This window comes from Silurus aristotelis, assembly GCF_946808225.1.
Source record: "Silurus aristotelis genome assembly, chromosome: 28".
NCBI lineage: Eukaryota > Metazoa > Chordata > Actinopteri > Siluriformes > Siluridae > Silurus > Silurus aristotelis.
Window position 1 is genome coordinate 9,743,260 of NC_139601.1, and position 14,618 is coordinate 9,757,877.

At 37.4% G+C, this 14,618-nt stretch overlaps 2 protein-coding genes across 4 annotated transcripts in view; one reads left to right on the forward strand and one right to left on the reverse strand.

Annotated features, from left to right (window-relative positions):
* efcc1 (EF-hand and coiled-coil domain containing 1) overlaps positions 1 to 3,103 on the reverse strand; it is a 23,455-nt gene extending 20,352 nt beyond the window's left edge. The window contains exons 1-2 of the mRNA XM_083534152.1: positions 2,149 to 3,103; positions 374 to 783 (exon numbers count right to left, since the gene is read on the reverse strand). Of these exons, the coding sequence (XP_083390278.1) occupies positions 374 to 783; positions 2,149 to 2,829 (1,091 nt within the window). The 5' untranslated portion in view covers positions 2,830 to 3,103. The remainder of the gene's footprint in view (positions 1 to 373; positions 784 to 2,148) is intronic.
* On the forward strand, positions 2,321 to 14,498 carry cfap92 (cilia and flagella associated protein 92 (putative)). 3 transcript variants are annotated; one of them, XM_083533941.1, is made up of 19 exons: positions 2,321 to 2,751; positions 4,591 to 4,893; positions 5,032 to 5,222; positions 5,549 to 5,768; positions 6,024 to 6,056; positions 6,197 to 6,319; positions 6,414 to 6,528; positions 6,831 to 6,994; positions 7,669 to 7,821; positions 8,658 to 8,842; positions 9,225 to 10,096; positions 10,458 to 10,655; positions 11,351 to 11,630; positions 11,718 to 11,882; positions 12,094 to 12,306; positions 13,264 to 13,417; positions 13,498 to 13,706; positions 14,025 to 14,107; positions 14,267 to 14,498. In XM_083533941.1, exons 2-19 carry the CDS (start codon positions 4,635 to 4,637, stop codon positions 14,457 to 14,459), a joined length of 3,810 nt encoding a protein of 1,269 aa, XP_083390067.1. In that variant the 5' UTR covers positions 2,321 to 2,751; positions 4,591 to 4,634; the 3' UTR covers positions 14,460 to 14,498. The 3 variants fall into 3 exon arrangements, with proteins under 3 accessions (XP_083390067.1, XP_083390066.1, XP_083390068.1); XM_083533940.1 differs by lacking the exon at positions 2,321 to 2,751 and adding an exon at positions 3,778 to 3,896; XM_083533942.1 differs by lacking the exon at positions 2,321 to 2,751 and adding an exon at positions 3,791 to 3,896 and having other exon boundaries at positions 4,614 to 4,893.
* Positions 14,499 to 14,618: the final 120 nt, after the last annotated feature.

A 14,618-nucleotide genomic window follows, 5' to 3' on the forward strand; every position in this document is an offset into this window, starting at 1 on the left:
TAATGACAAGCTAGGTATAAATCCTAAATTCTGCTGAAGCAAGTGGTACACAGTCACACACTGTTTCAATGAACCAAAGTGGCAGCTCACTTGCCACACACGTTGTCTGCTTAATGAACCCAAACAAAACAAGGTCTGCAGTCAAGAGAGTAAACCACATCAAGGCATCTTAAATAGCATGTAGACTGCTACACTTTTTCATGATTTCATGGGAACTATTTTAGAAACTACAATTCACCAAGTTAGAGCAGACAAAACAGAATTATGCAATAGCATGCATCAATCCACTGCCTAAAGCTAACACATGCCAACTCAACCATCAGTGTTTGGCAGCTAGGAAGCCTTGTGGAAGCTTTGTATCCATTTGTCTCACCTGTAATACAGAAGTTCCATTTCCAGCTGCTGCACGTGTCTTTGCAGGACAGGCACATGGCTAGCTTTGGTTTCCAGCTCTTTTACTTTGCTCAAACCACTCAGCAGAGCCTCCCTGGCTTCCTCCACTTTCTTCCTCATCTCCACCTGCTCCTTCTTCAGGGTTCTGTTGCACTCCTCAAGCAACAGCACAGACTCCCTAGAAACACGCAACTCTTGCTCCAGCTTCTTGTTTAGAAGCAGGACATCCTCAACCTGCTCAGAATTCAGAGTTACTTCAGTCTCTGTTAAAAAGTCTTTAAGTCTTTTCATACTGCCCTGAGTGGTCGGATTCTGAGTCATACGCTTATGATGGGCAATAAAGCAGCCACTGTCTGGCCTGTGTTTCACATGACTCTTCCACAGTCCAACCTAAAGTGTGCAGAAAAACAACAATATCAGATGAAACACAGTGCATGTTACATCAGCACAATCCACACTATGGATACATACTTAAGTGTAATTTAAATATTACCATAGTTTTTAAGTTTCTTGGCTAATTTATCATAAGTATTACTACATTAAATACATTAATACTTAATACATCACATTTTAAGCTCCATATACTAACTGTCATTAACTGAAAAACTCAATGTATATTTGATTTAGATCAGCATTTTCTTTGTTACAGAGAGTTATACAGAATACAATCTTTTTATAATTGCACTCTTGTTAACAAAACTATTGAACTATATGAAACTATTGTATACACTAAGAGAATGCTATACTATAAATAAAAAAAGAAAACAAAAAAGCAACTGTTTCACACTGGTTCAAATATTTATGCATTTCAAGAGGTGTGGACTTATATTGTAAGGCTGATAATGGCTGTGTTCTCGTTATTAAAAAACAATGTGATAAATTTCATGATCCCAATCTTGCTGAATATTTGTTATACCTTTGATTACAATACAGCGATGCATAAATTATATTCATTCATTTTATCCTGGACAAGACTGATGTGCCCTAGAAACACTACAGAAATAGACCTTGAACTGTATACACTCGTTTGACTCCAGAACAAAGTTAGCATACCCAATCCACTTGCTGTATAGAAAAGCAGGAACCCATAGTAAATACCACAGGCACCAAGAGAACATGTGTAGAAACTCCACAAAGGCAGTAACCTAAGCTAGCGATTCAATCAGAAACCCAATTCTATTTTTTACATAACATGCCATGATATTAAACTAAACATCAGGTGCAATGATACTGTGCTTGAAGACAATTTGTGTACTACTGTATGTTCAAGGCCGGATGCCTGACTCATTATGGCACTTACTGTTCCACAATTTTGCCACATTGATCCAGGGTTGCAGGCCAGTGTAAGATTGGTGTATGCCTAATTGAGATATCCATAATGAACTAGCACTAATACACAACACAAAATGCTTGGCTTTGTATCACAGGCTTCAGGAGTGGATTTGATTACTTGTTCATTAAAAAATGTTTGTATGGAAAGTAACACATTTCAAAACATCACATGAAGCACGTAATCACAAGTGGTGCAAGTGTAAAATATGCCCTTTAGAACCTGCATCAGTCAGTGTAAATAAGAATAGGTTGGAAAATCTCTGATCACCACACAATGCAAGCAAGCATATGATGCAGAACATGCTGAAGAGAGAAGAAAGGATGCAAATGCAAAAGTGGCCTCCAAGAAAAATCTGAATATATAATTAAAGTAGAAGAAATTCAGCAAAAATCTCAATAAAAGTCACAATACAAGTTACTCACTTGCAAGGCCAAAGAGCGTGCATCACAGCTCTGAAGAGCAGCTCGCATGTCCTCCACCAATTCCCGAAGACTTGCGTTTTCCTCCTCCAGCTTGGCTATCCTGTCCTCTGCTTCCTCCAAAGCCACAATGTCCTCATAACACTCGCGTGTACACGAGCCTTGTCTGCATCCTGAATTGTGTTGATCAGATGCAGGTGTGGAGGCCCTGGTGCGCCTCCCGGAGCCCGAACTCAACAGCTTCTCCCTGCGTCTCAGCGGGCTCCGGAGGCGGATCTGCGTCTCAATGTGCTCGCTCTCTCTGCCCACTAGCAGCCGGCCGTCTTCGTAGTGGCAGCCCGCCTTGGTGCTAAAGTAGCCGCACAGTTTGGCGTGGAATTGGCGGAAGGTAAACTCACTCGGCAAACTGTCCAAAATGCCCGCGCACTCCTCCGCCTCGATCTCTTTATTCAGCCCTAGGATTTCACACAAGATCTGGAACTCCTCGGCAGGGATTTTGCCGTCGCCCTGGCAGTCCAGGTGGTGAAAAATCTCCTGCAGATACTGATCCAGACCAGTGGCGAGGACTATGATCTCATTCTCCACGCCGCGGTCCAATCCGTAATGGTAAGCCAGTGTGCTCACTATCCATTGTGTCCTGCGCGCCGGGCGGCTGTACGGATCACACGTGTCCAATCTCTCCATTCTCTGTGTTTCCCTCAAAACTATTCCATTTATCCACAACAAACGTGAATATGGACTTACAACAAAAATGCACAGTCAAACATCATCTTCCTAGCATCAAAAACCAAGGGCTGTGCACAGAGAGAGAGAGAGAGTGTGTGTGTGTGTGTGCGTGCGTGCGTGCGCGCGCGCGTGGAATCTAACGTACATCCCACCAAACACACTGAGGGGGAAAAAACTTTTGAAAAGCAGTTAACCATTTGCTGGTACCGAAACCCTTTCTCTTGTCCAGGCTTTTGTGAACAGGAGGTCGGTGCTGTAGTGGTTAAAAAGCTTCTCAAAAGCAGGATTTTCTTCTCTTTTCCTTTTTTCATGTGAATGACACTGTTTAACGAGGATTGCGATCATCCATTACGATTTATAACAGTTACTGAGAATATATAAAAGTATAGACCAGGGTCACGCAAGACCAAATGTTCATGCATATTTATTAAAAACAGACAGTGGTGTGTTTTAACACCGCAGCTGGTTCGATTCTGTTTGGGGGAAAAAAAAACCTTTATGCGTAAAAATAAATAAATAAATATCTGTATATGTCCCATGAGTAATTAGATAGATAGATGGATGGATGTATGGATGGATGGATGAATAAAAAGCTACCCAACGTGGCATGAGCTAAATCACTTGGATTCTATGAAAGGAAATTATTCGTCTAATAAACAACCAACCAAAAATATCAAACAAATAAATGTAAAAGTTATTTAACGTGGCAAATGCTAAATCTGTGGTGCACGTTTTTAAAACATCCTTGTTCTTTTTTCTGAAAATTTTCTGCAGTTGAATTTGTCATAAAAATAAAGTAGAATGCAAACAGAATCGCAGAAAGTTCAAAGTTTCCTCAGCACGGTTTCCTCAGTGACAGTTCCGGGGTGCGCGTGCCGGGTTGCCTAGGCAACATAACGCGTTCTCAGTAACAGAGCCGCCTGGGAGTTTAAGCGGTGTGTACAACACTCACTAAATTTAGTCAAGTTTATCACACCCTTAATAATAGAGAAAATTAATTTCTTTACACCCACTCCTGAGTGAAGGTAAACACGTTTTCTTTCCTTTCTTAAATATTCTATCATTTATATAGGAGATATGGTTGCATTTTAAGTTCTTGATATTTGGTTCTTTGGGCGTTATATACGTTTCCATGGAAACAAACCCCCAAAAGTCAGGAGAAAAAAAAAATCATGAAATATTAATTTTATGTCGTAACTTTGCTTATATACGATTGTGCAAATTGCAGGTTGTGTGTGAATTAATTAAAATGTGGACGAGTTTTTTTTTTTTTTTATCCATATACGGGGCCTTTCATGCAGGAAGTATATTTGAAATTTATACTGTAGGCCAGTGGTGGACGAAGTACCGAAACCATGTACTTAAGTAGAGATACAATAGGTCAAATATTACTAACAGTGTTCCCTTTAAACTTTCACTTGAGTAAAAAAACAAAAGTATATGCCTTTAAATGTACTTAAGTAACTAAAGTACTATGATATATTATTGCTATAATGTTCCTAATGCTATAAAGATTAGACTCTTTGCTTAATCAACTCTTGTTTGTGTGAAAAGTTACTAATGTTACTCTTAGCCGGCCAATCTATTAATAGAATTATTAGAATTACTCAAACACTGATTGATTTCTATTAAATGATTATTAACCCAAAACCTTCCATATTGTGTATATAATTCATTTAGTTAATCATGATCCATAAACTTGTTTTCTTTGCTTGGTAGAATGTTAATGTGTTTCCCTATAGAAAGAAAAAACACTCTGGAAGATGTACTCTGATGATTTCAACACCTCACTGGACTCAAAAAGAAGCAGTAGTAATGATGACTGTCAGTCTTCTGTTGAACGAGAAACATGTGACATGAATAATGTTGATGAAAATGCTGCTCACATCTCCGAAAGCAAAGAACCAGATCCGGAGCCAACTGAACTATCCTCACATATTATCCATACCCACGCACATTGCAATGCTGATTCCAGTTACACAGTCACCTGTACAGTCAGCATGGTGCTGGCTGTGCCTAGAGGTGCACAGAGTTTTTTGTATCTATTCCCCTACATGTGTAATTCTACACTAAGGCATTAAAATAGATATTATCATATCTATTTGCAGTGTGTTAACTAGTCAGTGTTGCTCAAAATATATTGTCTTTTCCGTCATCAAGGTTATGAAGATTATCCAGTTATAGACGCAGAGAAAAAGAAGAAAGGCAAAAAGTCTATTATAGAGGCACCTAAAGCCCAGGCCCATTACCATATAGAATACAATCTTCTTCCTGTTGAACATGAGCCAGTCAAAGTAGACATGGTTATGTATGGCTTGGTGGCAAAGGTTTATATGGATAATGAGACAAAGGTAAAAAAAAAACATTTGCTTTCTTTCTGGATCTTTATAATTCTGTACCCTCACATTGCACACACTGTAATAAAAGTCTTTAGGACAGCCTTCAAACTTGTTATACTTTACCACATAATCAGTTTACTTGATCATGGTATTTTGTCATTAACCATAACGTATGTTCAGGGAAAACATCAAAATATTAGTAATTCTATTTTAGAAAGATTTGTGTAAACACTGAATTCAGACATGACTCAATGCCACTGGATTAAGATCTAGTAGGCAGCATTTTTTTCTTGTTTCATACATATTGAACGCCTGATACTTTTCATGTTTTTGTGTAGGTGGTAAAGGCATGGCAGGAGGGTGATAACATTTGGCTGGGCTGGACTCAGTCTGTGAAGCTCAATGTGACCAGAGAGTTGCTCATAAAGTTGTCATCGCATAAAGTAACCTTCAGGCTGTGGGACACTAAGGACAGAGTGTCTTCTAAAGCAAAATATGACAGACCCAAAGCCTTCAGATTGGCAAAGGGAAGCAGGGTGGAGGATCCAGACCAAAAAGGTGTATTCATAGCTACAACAAATGTTTACAAAATAGTTTCAAGTATGATAATAGAAGTGTTCTGTTTTTCTAAACAGGATTTTCTGTATGTGTTATGAACTCTAGAGCTAATGTTAATTAGCAACTTAGAGTATGGTTAAGATTGCTAAGTGGACTCAATGGCAACATATTTTACATTTAGAATGTGTCCTCAGACAGTTTTTTTAATTGCTTACACAGGAAACTGACTCTCTTGTTTAAATTGTGTTGTGGTAGGTGCTAGCCAGAACTGTGAACCAAAACGTGCAGGTAATTAATCCTTACTTTTGTGACTTCAGCTCTAAACGTAACATTCATTTTGGTTGCTCTTTAATAATAATAATAAAAAAAAACGATTAAATAAAACCCCAGGAAATGCTCAGTTAATGTTTCACCTAATGTTTCCTAAGGTGGCATGAAGGGTATGGTGCTTAGGTTACGAGCTCTTTATGAGAAGCAGCATCCCAAAAAATACCAAAATGATGTCATAACAGCGGACTACATACAGCCTTCAAAACTGAAGTATGACACAGGTAAAAAAAAAAAAAAACATGCAGCATCATTTGTGATAGTGGTTTAACACTAGTCCACAAGGACAGACATGGTTCTCTTTCGCAATCTGTACAGATGATCCCAGACTGCCCAATATGGAAGCAAGTGGAGTCAGTGAGAAACCTGTGTCACCTGTAGTTAGGAATGCTGATGTATTGCTGGCACAAGAAGCAGCATATTCCAAACAAAGGTTCACCAATGCATTCAACATTCTTTTTTACAGTTTAGAACTCGGCAGAGCTGCTTATTTATTCATATAACAATCTGACTAATACTTGCAGGAAACATTTTTAATATTGGTCAAACAACATAATGTGCAACTTACTAGTCTAATTCTGTGTGCATTTAATAATTAATGTTTAAATGTTGATTTATACATCTGTAGGTGGTGGTATTATATTGTTAATGGGAATTTTGTAGCAGTAGTAGACATGATTGCTATTTATAAAACTAGTCTAAAGAAATGTACTATATAATTATTATATATCCTAGCTATGGAGGAAAGCAGAGTCCTAAACCAACTGGTCCCAAAAGCACCACACCTAAAGCCAGATCAGCGGATCAAGAAAAGTACATGGCTTTGTCAAAGTTATTGCAGAAACGATCATTAGGAAGATCATCAGAAACTAAAGGTTGCAAGGACAGTAAAACGATCTGTATGTGTATCTATTCAAAAATATATCATATTCATAGATCATAAATAATATGCAAACCACTGTGGTAACATTTAAGTTTATATAGTTATGCAGTTTAGCTTAGACCAGAGGTGCCCAAACATTTTCCAATGACAGGCCAAAAAAAAAAAAGTGCATGGGCCAATATGTTACATTGTACCAAACATTATAATTAAAAGTTAAATTAGCAATGGTTCCTCTCATTTATTCTCATATATAAGCAGCGGGACCGAATGTTAAGGAACGTTGGGAATAACATTTTAAACTATGTTTTTACTAACAAATTTTATAAAATTTATGAAAACACATTATTGTTTTAAAGTGACAATGTCTAGATAAATTCACTAAGGTACCATAGGCGCCGCGGGAGTGAGTCCAAAATTCGTGTCTTAGAATGTAACCCCCGTGAAATCTAGGGGACCACTGTAGAACTATTTAGTGACCTCTAATGAGCGACTTAAAGATGGTCATTATTTTTCGAAATGGCATTATTTTTTTCTTCTTATATATGGCATGTCCTGCAGGCCCTAGTTTGAGCATCTCTGGCCTTGAGAATCATTAGAACATCATTAGTTCTGAAATGCTTGAAATGTTGTTCTTTCAATTGGAAATCTATTAACCTTCATTAGTATTTGTGTTATTTCCCCTATTTTCAGACTCTGCAAAGAGTGGCACATTGAAGGGCAGCAGCTTGATGGTGTCTAAGAAGAAACATGTTCAGAAAACCATCCAGGAGACATTAAAAGAAAATGACATATGCCAAAATGGTGTTGCCTCTGCGGAGTTCAAGGTCATGTATTTTCTTGCAGGTACTTATTAAAAATCAGTTTGTGTGAGGTTTAGGAAATAAACACTCAGAAATTGGCCACCAGCTGCAAGTTAGCCTTTTATACAGGCAGAAGACTGATCAGCTGCATTCGTCTATTATGCAGTTCAGCCATGTGTTTCCCGTCAGCAAGCAGTATGTTTATGTAACATGGTATGAGAGCATTTGGGGGGGTTTCTCTGCTCTTCCTGTGCACTGTAGGGGTGGATTTGGGAGAATGGTCGTCCTGCAGAGCCCAGGTTTCTGAGGCCTCTAATTGGCTGTGGAATGGCACCAGTCTAAGCCAGCCAACTGCTTGCTTGGCTTTTGATGTGTCCTACTCTGAGCCACAGCAGGAGCCTCTGATGAAAGCTTTCACTTGGGATACAGTTCAGCCTTTCTCCTATAAAGTGAAGCCAGACAAATCTCATGAATCTACTTTCACTGTGGGGTTGAAAAGAATAGAGGCTATTATACAATGCTATTATTATTTAGACAGTGTATAACTGGCTAAGTAAAATACCTTAAGTAGATCTAAAAAAAAAAAAAAATGTTTTTTTTTTTTTTTGTGAATTTAAAAAGAAAGAGAAAAAAGTAATGTGAGGTGTCTGCAGTATATTAAGAAATTCAAACAAATGGATACCGAATAAAAAAGAAAAAAGATTTTATTAATATTGTCAATAATAGTAAAAGTTTTCAGACTATTTTAAGGTAGTTGACAGTCACTTCTTGTTTTTGAGACAATTTATTACTGTGATTACTTAGTGTAATTTGTGTGTTAAATTATGATGCCATTCCTTCTCCATTTTTAACAATGAATATTACTGGTCTATGTGGCAGGAGAGATGTCGCTGACAGACTGTATGATGACCCGCTATGGAAGAGAGTTTAAGGTCTTGTGCAGCATCGCTCTGGATCAACCGCTTTTGTCTGAAGAACTCAAAGCTGAACTCAACCCACTGGCAATCACAATCTTTTCAGCATCTTCTCTGCCATCTAGTCCTGTGTCATTCAATGAGCTTGAGGTAGTCTGTTATATAAGACTTTCTCTTTGATTCATTTTTTTTATTTTTTATTATTATTTAACCTCTCTAAATCTGACATAAAATGGTAAAGTAAAAGAATAGTAATTTTTGTGTAATTTTGCAATATAGAAAAAAAAATCTCTATGTATAAAAACATTAATGTCTATGCCTAGAAGGTCTCTGTGATGCCCCACATTCTATAGCTAGGAGAAAAAACTAATTGTAGACTGCTAACATCCATACAGTCAACCTGTCACAACCTAGCACTTAAGCATTCTGGCCTGTACATGTTTTGGGATGTGGCTATAATGGAAAGGAAAGTTTGTGTTAGTATTTTAGACATTTTGTGTAATTAGTTTTTCAATTCTTTTTGTATTTACAGCATAAATGCATGCCTGTTTACTGCCAGTACAAGTTCCACAACTTGCCTGCCCACAGGACCAAAGGGTTAAATCACGGATCAAAAATATATTTCAATGATGTGAATGTGATCCTCACTGGCCTCCTTAGGAGAGAAGAGCTGCTTGAGTTTCTTAGGGGACCACCATTGGAAATTGAGGTTCATGACCGTGATAGGAAAGCTGAAGAAATTGCTTCTAGTCCAGCAATATTTGGCACAGAGGCCACTGATAGCAAATTAGCCAGCACAGCTCTAGTCCCAACTAAACATACAATCTACAGCCCATTTAGAGAGATGAAGAAGCTTTGCGACCCATATGGTATTGCCAAGCTAAACTTTTCTAAACTCCTTAAAGGATACAGGTATCTGAAGCTCAACCTCCCTATAAGAGCTTCCTATTCAGTACAAAGGCTGTCAGATGACAAGAATGAGCCTGAGACAGCAGGTGCTCTAAATGCCCAGCACAATTCTGTGCCAGCTGGTCATTATCTCAAAGCCAACTCTGTGCTCAAGGTGCAGGTTGAAATAGCACACCCACTTAATTCTGACAAAACTGAAGATTCTTTCCCGTTTGGCCGCATAATTTACATTTTGAAATACAATACTGAATTTTTGGAAAAATTGGAGGCTGAAATTTTGAGAATCAACACGGTGGCATTTCATGTACAATGCTATAACAAAGAAACAGCTCAAAGAATCTTACAGGGTTATACAATGGATGCCACAGAAAGAGAAAACAAATACTTAAATGCTTTAACAGGCTTTCACATCATTGATAAGGATCTACATCTTTTTGTACTGGAAGGACTAAAGGATGAAGCCATCAAAAAGCTCTGGGAAACAGTGCCTTTTAAGTAAGATATCGCATAACTACAGTGCATGAAGAAGTGCTAGTATTCCCTCTTTGGGCTTACCATTTAGTCATTTTAAAGCTCTGTTAAGACTCAGTCAATATTTGAAATATACAAATATTACTTACATAAAAAAGGCAGAATTTTAGAAGTATTACAAAAATTCTAACTTATCCAAAACATTCAAAGACCCACCACATTTGGCTAATTTACCACAGATGCATTCTAATCATTTACAATGCAAGTCCTCATGCCACACTATGCCTGTTATAATGACACATTTTAAAAACTGCTAGAATCAAGTAAATATTGAAAGTAGCTGTCCCTTTGTAAAGCCATAGTTATGGAATTATTTATTTCACAGGTTGGTTGAGGATCTAGAAGAGAGACACATCAAAGTTCTTTATAACTCAGGTCTGAGCTTTTCAAAGAGGCTCTATGGCATTCTGGATGTTGGAATGAGTTCAGTTCATCTCCAAGAATCACTAGAGACCATAATGAAAGAACCTCTTTTGTATATCAGGGATGCAGTTCCCTACACCTGCCTACAAGCCATGTTACGGTACGGTACTGTTCAGAAAAGCCATACACACAGAAACCTCATACATTATTTTGTTCAATTTGTAGATGCACCATTAGAAGTGCACAATTGGATGTTGAGTCTTGGGCATTTACAATGTTTAAAATATGAATGGTCTTTTATAAAACAAATCTATACACAAATCAACCATAAAATTCTAACAATGCTGTGTAGGTGCTACTTATGCTGCCAAAACAGCTCTGAGCTGTCAAGGCAGGGAGCTTGAGGGTCTGCAGTGGTCTGCCAAATGTCATCTAGCCACAATTTGGCCCACATCAAAGTTGCTAATTTACTTATAGTTGACCATTTAACAGAATGTTCACTTGCTGCCTAATATTTACAGTTATGCCATTTGGCAGACACACTTAACCAGAGTGACTCTAAAAGCTCTGTCAGCAAATACATCCTGATACCGAGTCACTAGGTTAAGGTTTAAGAATTCTATCATTCCAAAAACTATTTTGTGAGAAAATATTAATTCATCAAAATATTAGAATCTTTTTTTATGTAACAACATTTTCAGGGTGTTTGAAAAGAAATACTTGCCAAGTTGCACTTAAATATAAGTAAAGAAGACGTAAATAAAGAGTAGACACACATACTTTGAATATGCATAAACTGTTTACAGACTCATTGTTATACCTTGTGCTTTTATTTGATTTGATCTTTTGTTTTAGAATCAATCACATGTGCAAAGTGAGTAAACTTGAAGAAGTGGTTCAAAACAACATGTTTCCATCAGCTGAAATGGTTCAAAGCTTAAGGAATGAGTTTGGAATCATTCCTAGCAGAGAGGTAGAGGGACCAATTCCAGACAGCATCAAGGGAAAGGTTATTATCCATCCTCATGTGTCAGAGAGGAGGACAAATACACCCATCGACAACTACAATAAAGAGTATCTGTCTTGGAAACAGAATCAATCAAATGAAAGGCTTTACTCCAAAAACTATATACAGGTATTTTTAATCATGCATAAACATATAATAGAGACAAGATTATGTCTAATAGGAATAAAAGTATGTACTTTATTGGCTACATTTCAGGCCAACATTGAGGACATACAAAGAGCATCAAGTGCTTTACAGAAGCAAAAACCAACAGTGTTTGTAGCTAAAGTGGAAGATGGTCAGCCTGTGTACAACTACAGTATTCAGAAAATAAACAGCACCAGTCTGGCTAAAGAGCTAATGTATAAGGAAATGGCAAAGGTCAGATTTTGAAAACAAACAGAAGTTTTAAGACAGCTGTGTATTTTAAATATTGTATTTTCTTACTAGCATACAAATTTTTTTTTAACTGTGTTGTGGGTCCAAATAAAGCCAGTGTTCTTAAATAAGTACATTCTAATATGTATTTAATTGTGAATGCTAGAAATGTGGTTCGAAATTGTCACATAACTTACTATATATCTGTTTATAGGAGCCAACTCGCAGGTTCACCTATAGCCAGGATTACCACTCTTTCACAGTGGTCCCTGTGGACATAGAGGCTGAGCGTAAGGCTGAGGAGGCCATGTCTCGTGCTGCATGGCGTTCTCCCGATGGCTTCGTCTGTTATGATTTCAAGAATAGCCTAGAGTCCAACCAACACCCCAAACACCCCAACGAGGCTCGGTTGGAGGAGCTTAGAAAGGTGCTGTCACAGTCTTGCTCACTGTTAGCCCTCGCGAGTTTCATGTACCTCCTGAGAATCCACTGTTTTATGGGCATTCCAGAGTGCTTGTGCAAGATTACAGATTCTTTAATGCTGTGTTTGTATGACCCCCACCTCTGATCTTAAGTGGGTATTTGGTTGCCTATAATGTGACATGACTAATGCAGATTAATAGATAACTGCAAAGGGCTTAACCATATGACCAGGCTTCTCTAAGACACAAGCTTTATCAGTTTCATTGAATATGTGATTTATTGTTCACAAATGAACAAAAGCCAACTGCACAAATATGTCTTGAAAAATATATGACAGGGAAAGTCTTATCATATCCTCTAGTGCAGGGGTATTAGATTTTTATATGCCAGCTACATAAAGGCCTTGCTTACAAATTTTCCGTATAAATAACTGCCTGGTGACAACCTTTTACTGATTAATTCATGGCTATAAATAAGACATCTTAATATGAACTGGTTATGATTTGTGCCACACTGGTGCTTCATATATTTAACTAATGACTCTGAATAAATCAAACATCTGCTTTAGAGAATTAACAGATACTTCTCTGTTTAATCAGTTTACACACGTTGGAGAAGCCATGTCATTACTTCAGTAATCAGCCTACATTTTCTTAACTGTTCTATTTTCTTGATAGAAATTATTTCCTATGATACATTCACAAGCATTTTTGTAAGTGATTTCCCTAGTCATGTTGCAATTAGTCATGCTTTTCAGGCATTACTTGTTTCTGCTACAGTATTTTTAAATGTATCTGCTGAAATACTTTGTGGGACCACCATCTGACAAAGCTCACACTACAGGAATATTTCTTTCTATATGACTAAGCTTATCTGAAAACGGGATGTTATTTCATTTGAACATGTAACACAGTTTGACCCACAGTTTATTACAGTGTGAATATTTTTCCTCCATGAACAGCCCTGGAAAGAGAACATTCTTCATGACAACATACTTAAGCCATTCCTGAACAGGAACAGATTTCCTTGGAGCAAACGCCACAAAGACTTTGAGCTTTACAGGAAACCACCTGCTGTATTAGGGCCAGAAGTCCCACTTACTATTCACCTCGCAGGTAACATTCTGACCATACAATCACAATAGGCAATTTTTTTTTTACGTTCCCTAAACTCATTCTTTTTGCGCTTTTTCTAGGAGAAGCTCTGCATCAGGAACAGCTTCAAGCTGCACATGCTCAGTTCACCAGATGGCTCAGCAAAATATTGCCTGATAAGAAATCTGCAAGTTGCAGCCGGATTTCAGATTTCAAATACTATATGCGAAAAGCAGGCCTGGATAAACTTCATGATATTCTGAAAGACAAGCCTATGAAGCGATCTCTGAGGGCATGGAAGGGATCATTGGTACAGATTTATCTACACAACCCATACATTTATGTGATTAAGCAAATTAAAATGGACAAGAAGCTTATATATATATATATACACACACACATCTATCTATCTATACACACATATATATATACACACACACACACACATCTATCTATCTATACACACACATATATATATATACACACACACACACACACACACACACACACACACACACACACACACATTTATATACTTTGATTTAGTGTACCTAAAAACACAGGACTGTATAAACAGTCACACATTTGAAACAATAGTAAAACCACTGTGTATTATTATTTTTTTTAGCCCTTGCCATATACTGACACAAAAAAGGAAGAAGAACTGGAGCACATCAGTTCATCACACACACAGACGACGTGCCAGTTTAGGTGAGTAAAAATCGATTCCAACCTTTGGATTTGAGCACAAACTTAAAAAAATATTACTACAGATTAATGGCTAAGAAAAAAAAAAAAAGTATATTGTATGAAGAAAGTTTAAGAAACTAGAAACTGCAGTTTTCAAAAGGTTTTTTTTGTTTTCAACAGACGCTACTGGAGACCACACTCCTTTCAACACAAGCGAACTGCACTGCCACTCTCAGATGAAGAAAAAAGTTTGTATGTCTTCCAAAAACCTCAGAATACCACCATGATGTACACAGATTTGTCTAGTGCCCATAGCAAGCGAAAGGTCATAGAAATGAGGACCTACAACAATCTAGAGGTTTATATAAAGTAACAAGGCTGGTACAGCATCAGACTTCAGAGCTACTGTGTATCATTAAAGCTCAGTGTAAATTAAGCAGAATAAAAATGTTATTCTGTTCAATTAATACAGTAAAGTAGTATAGAAAAAACATGGTGATAAGTATTTACAATAATACATTTTGATAAGATT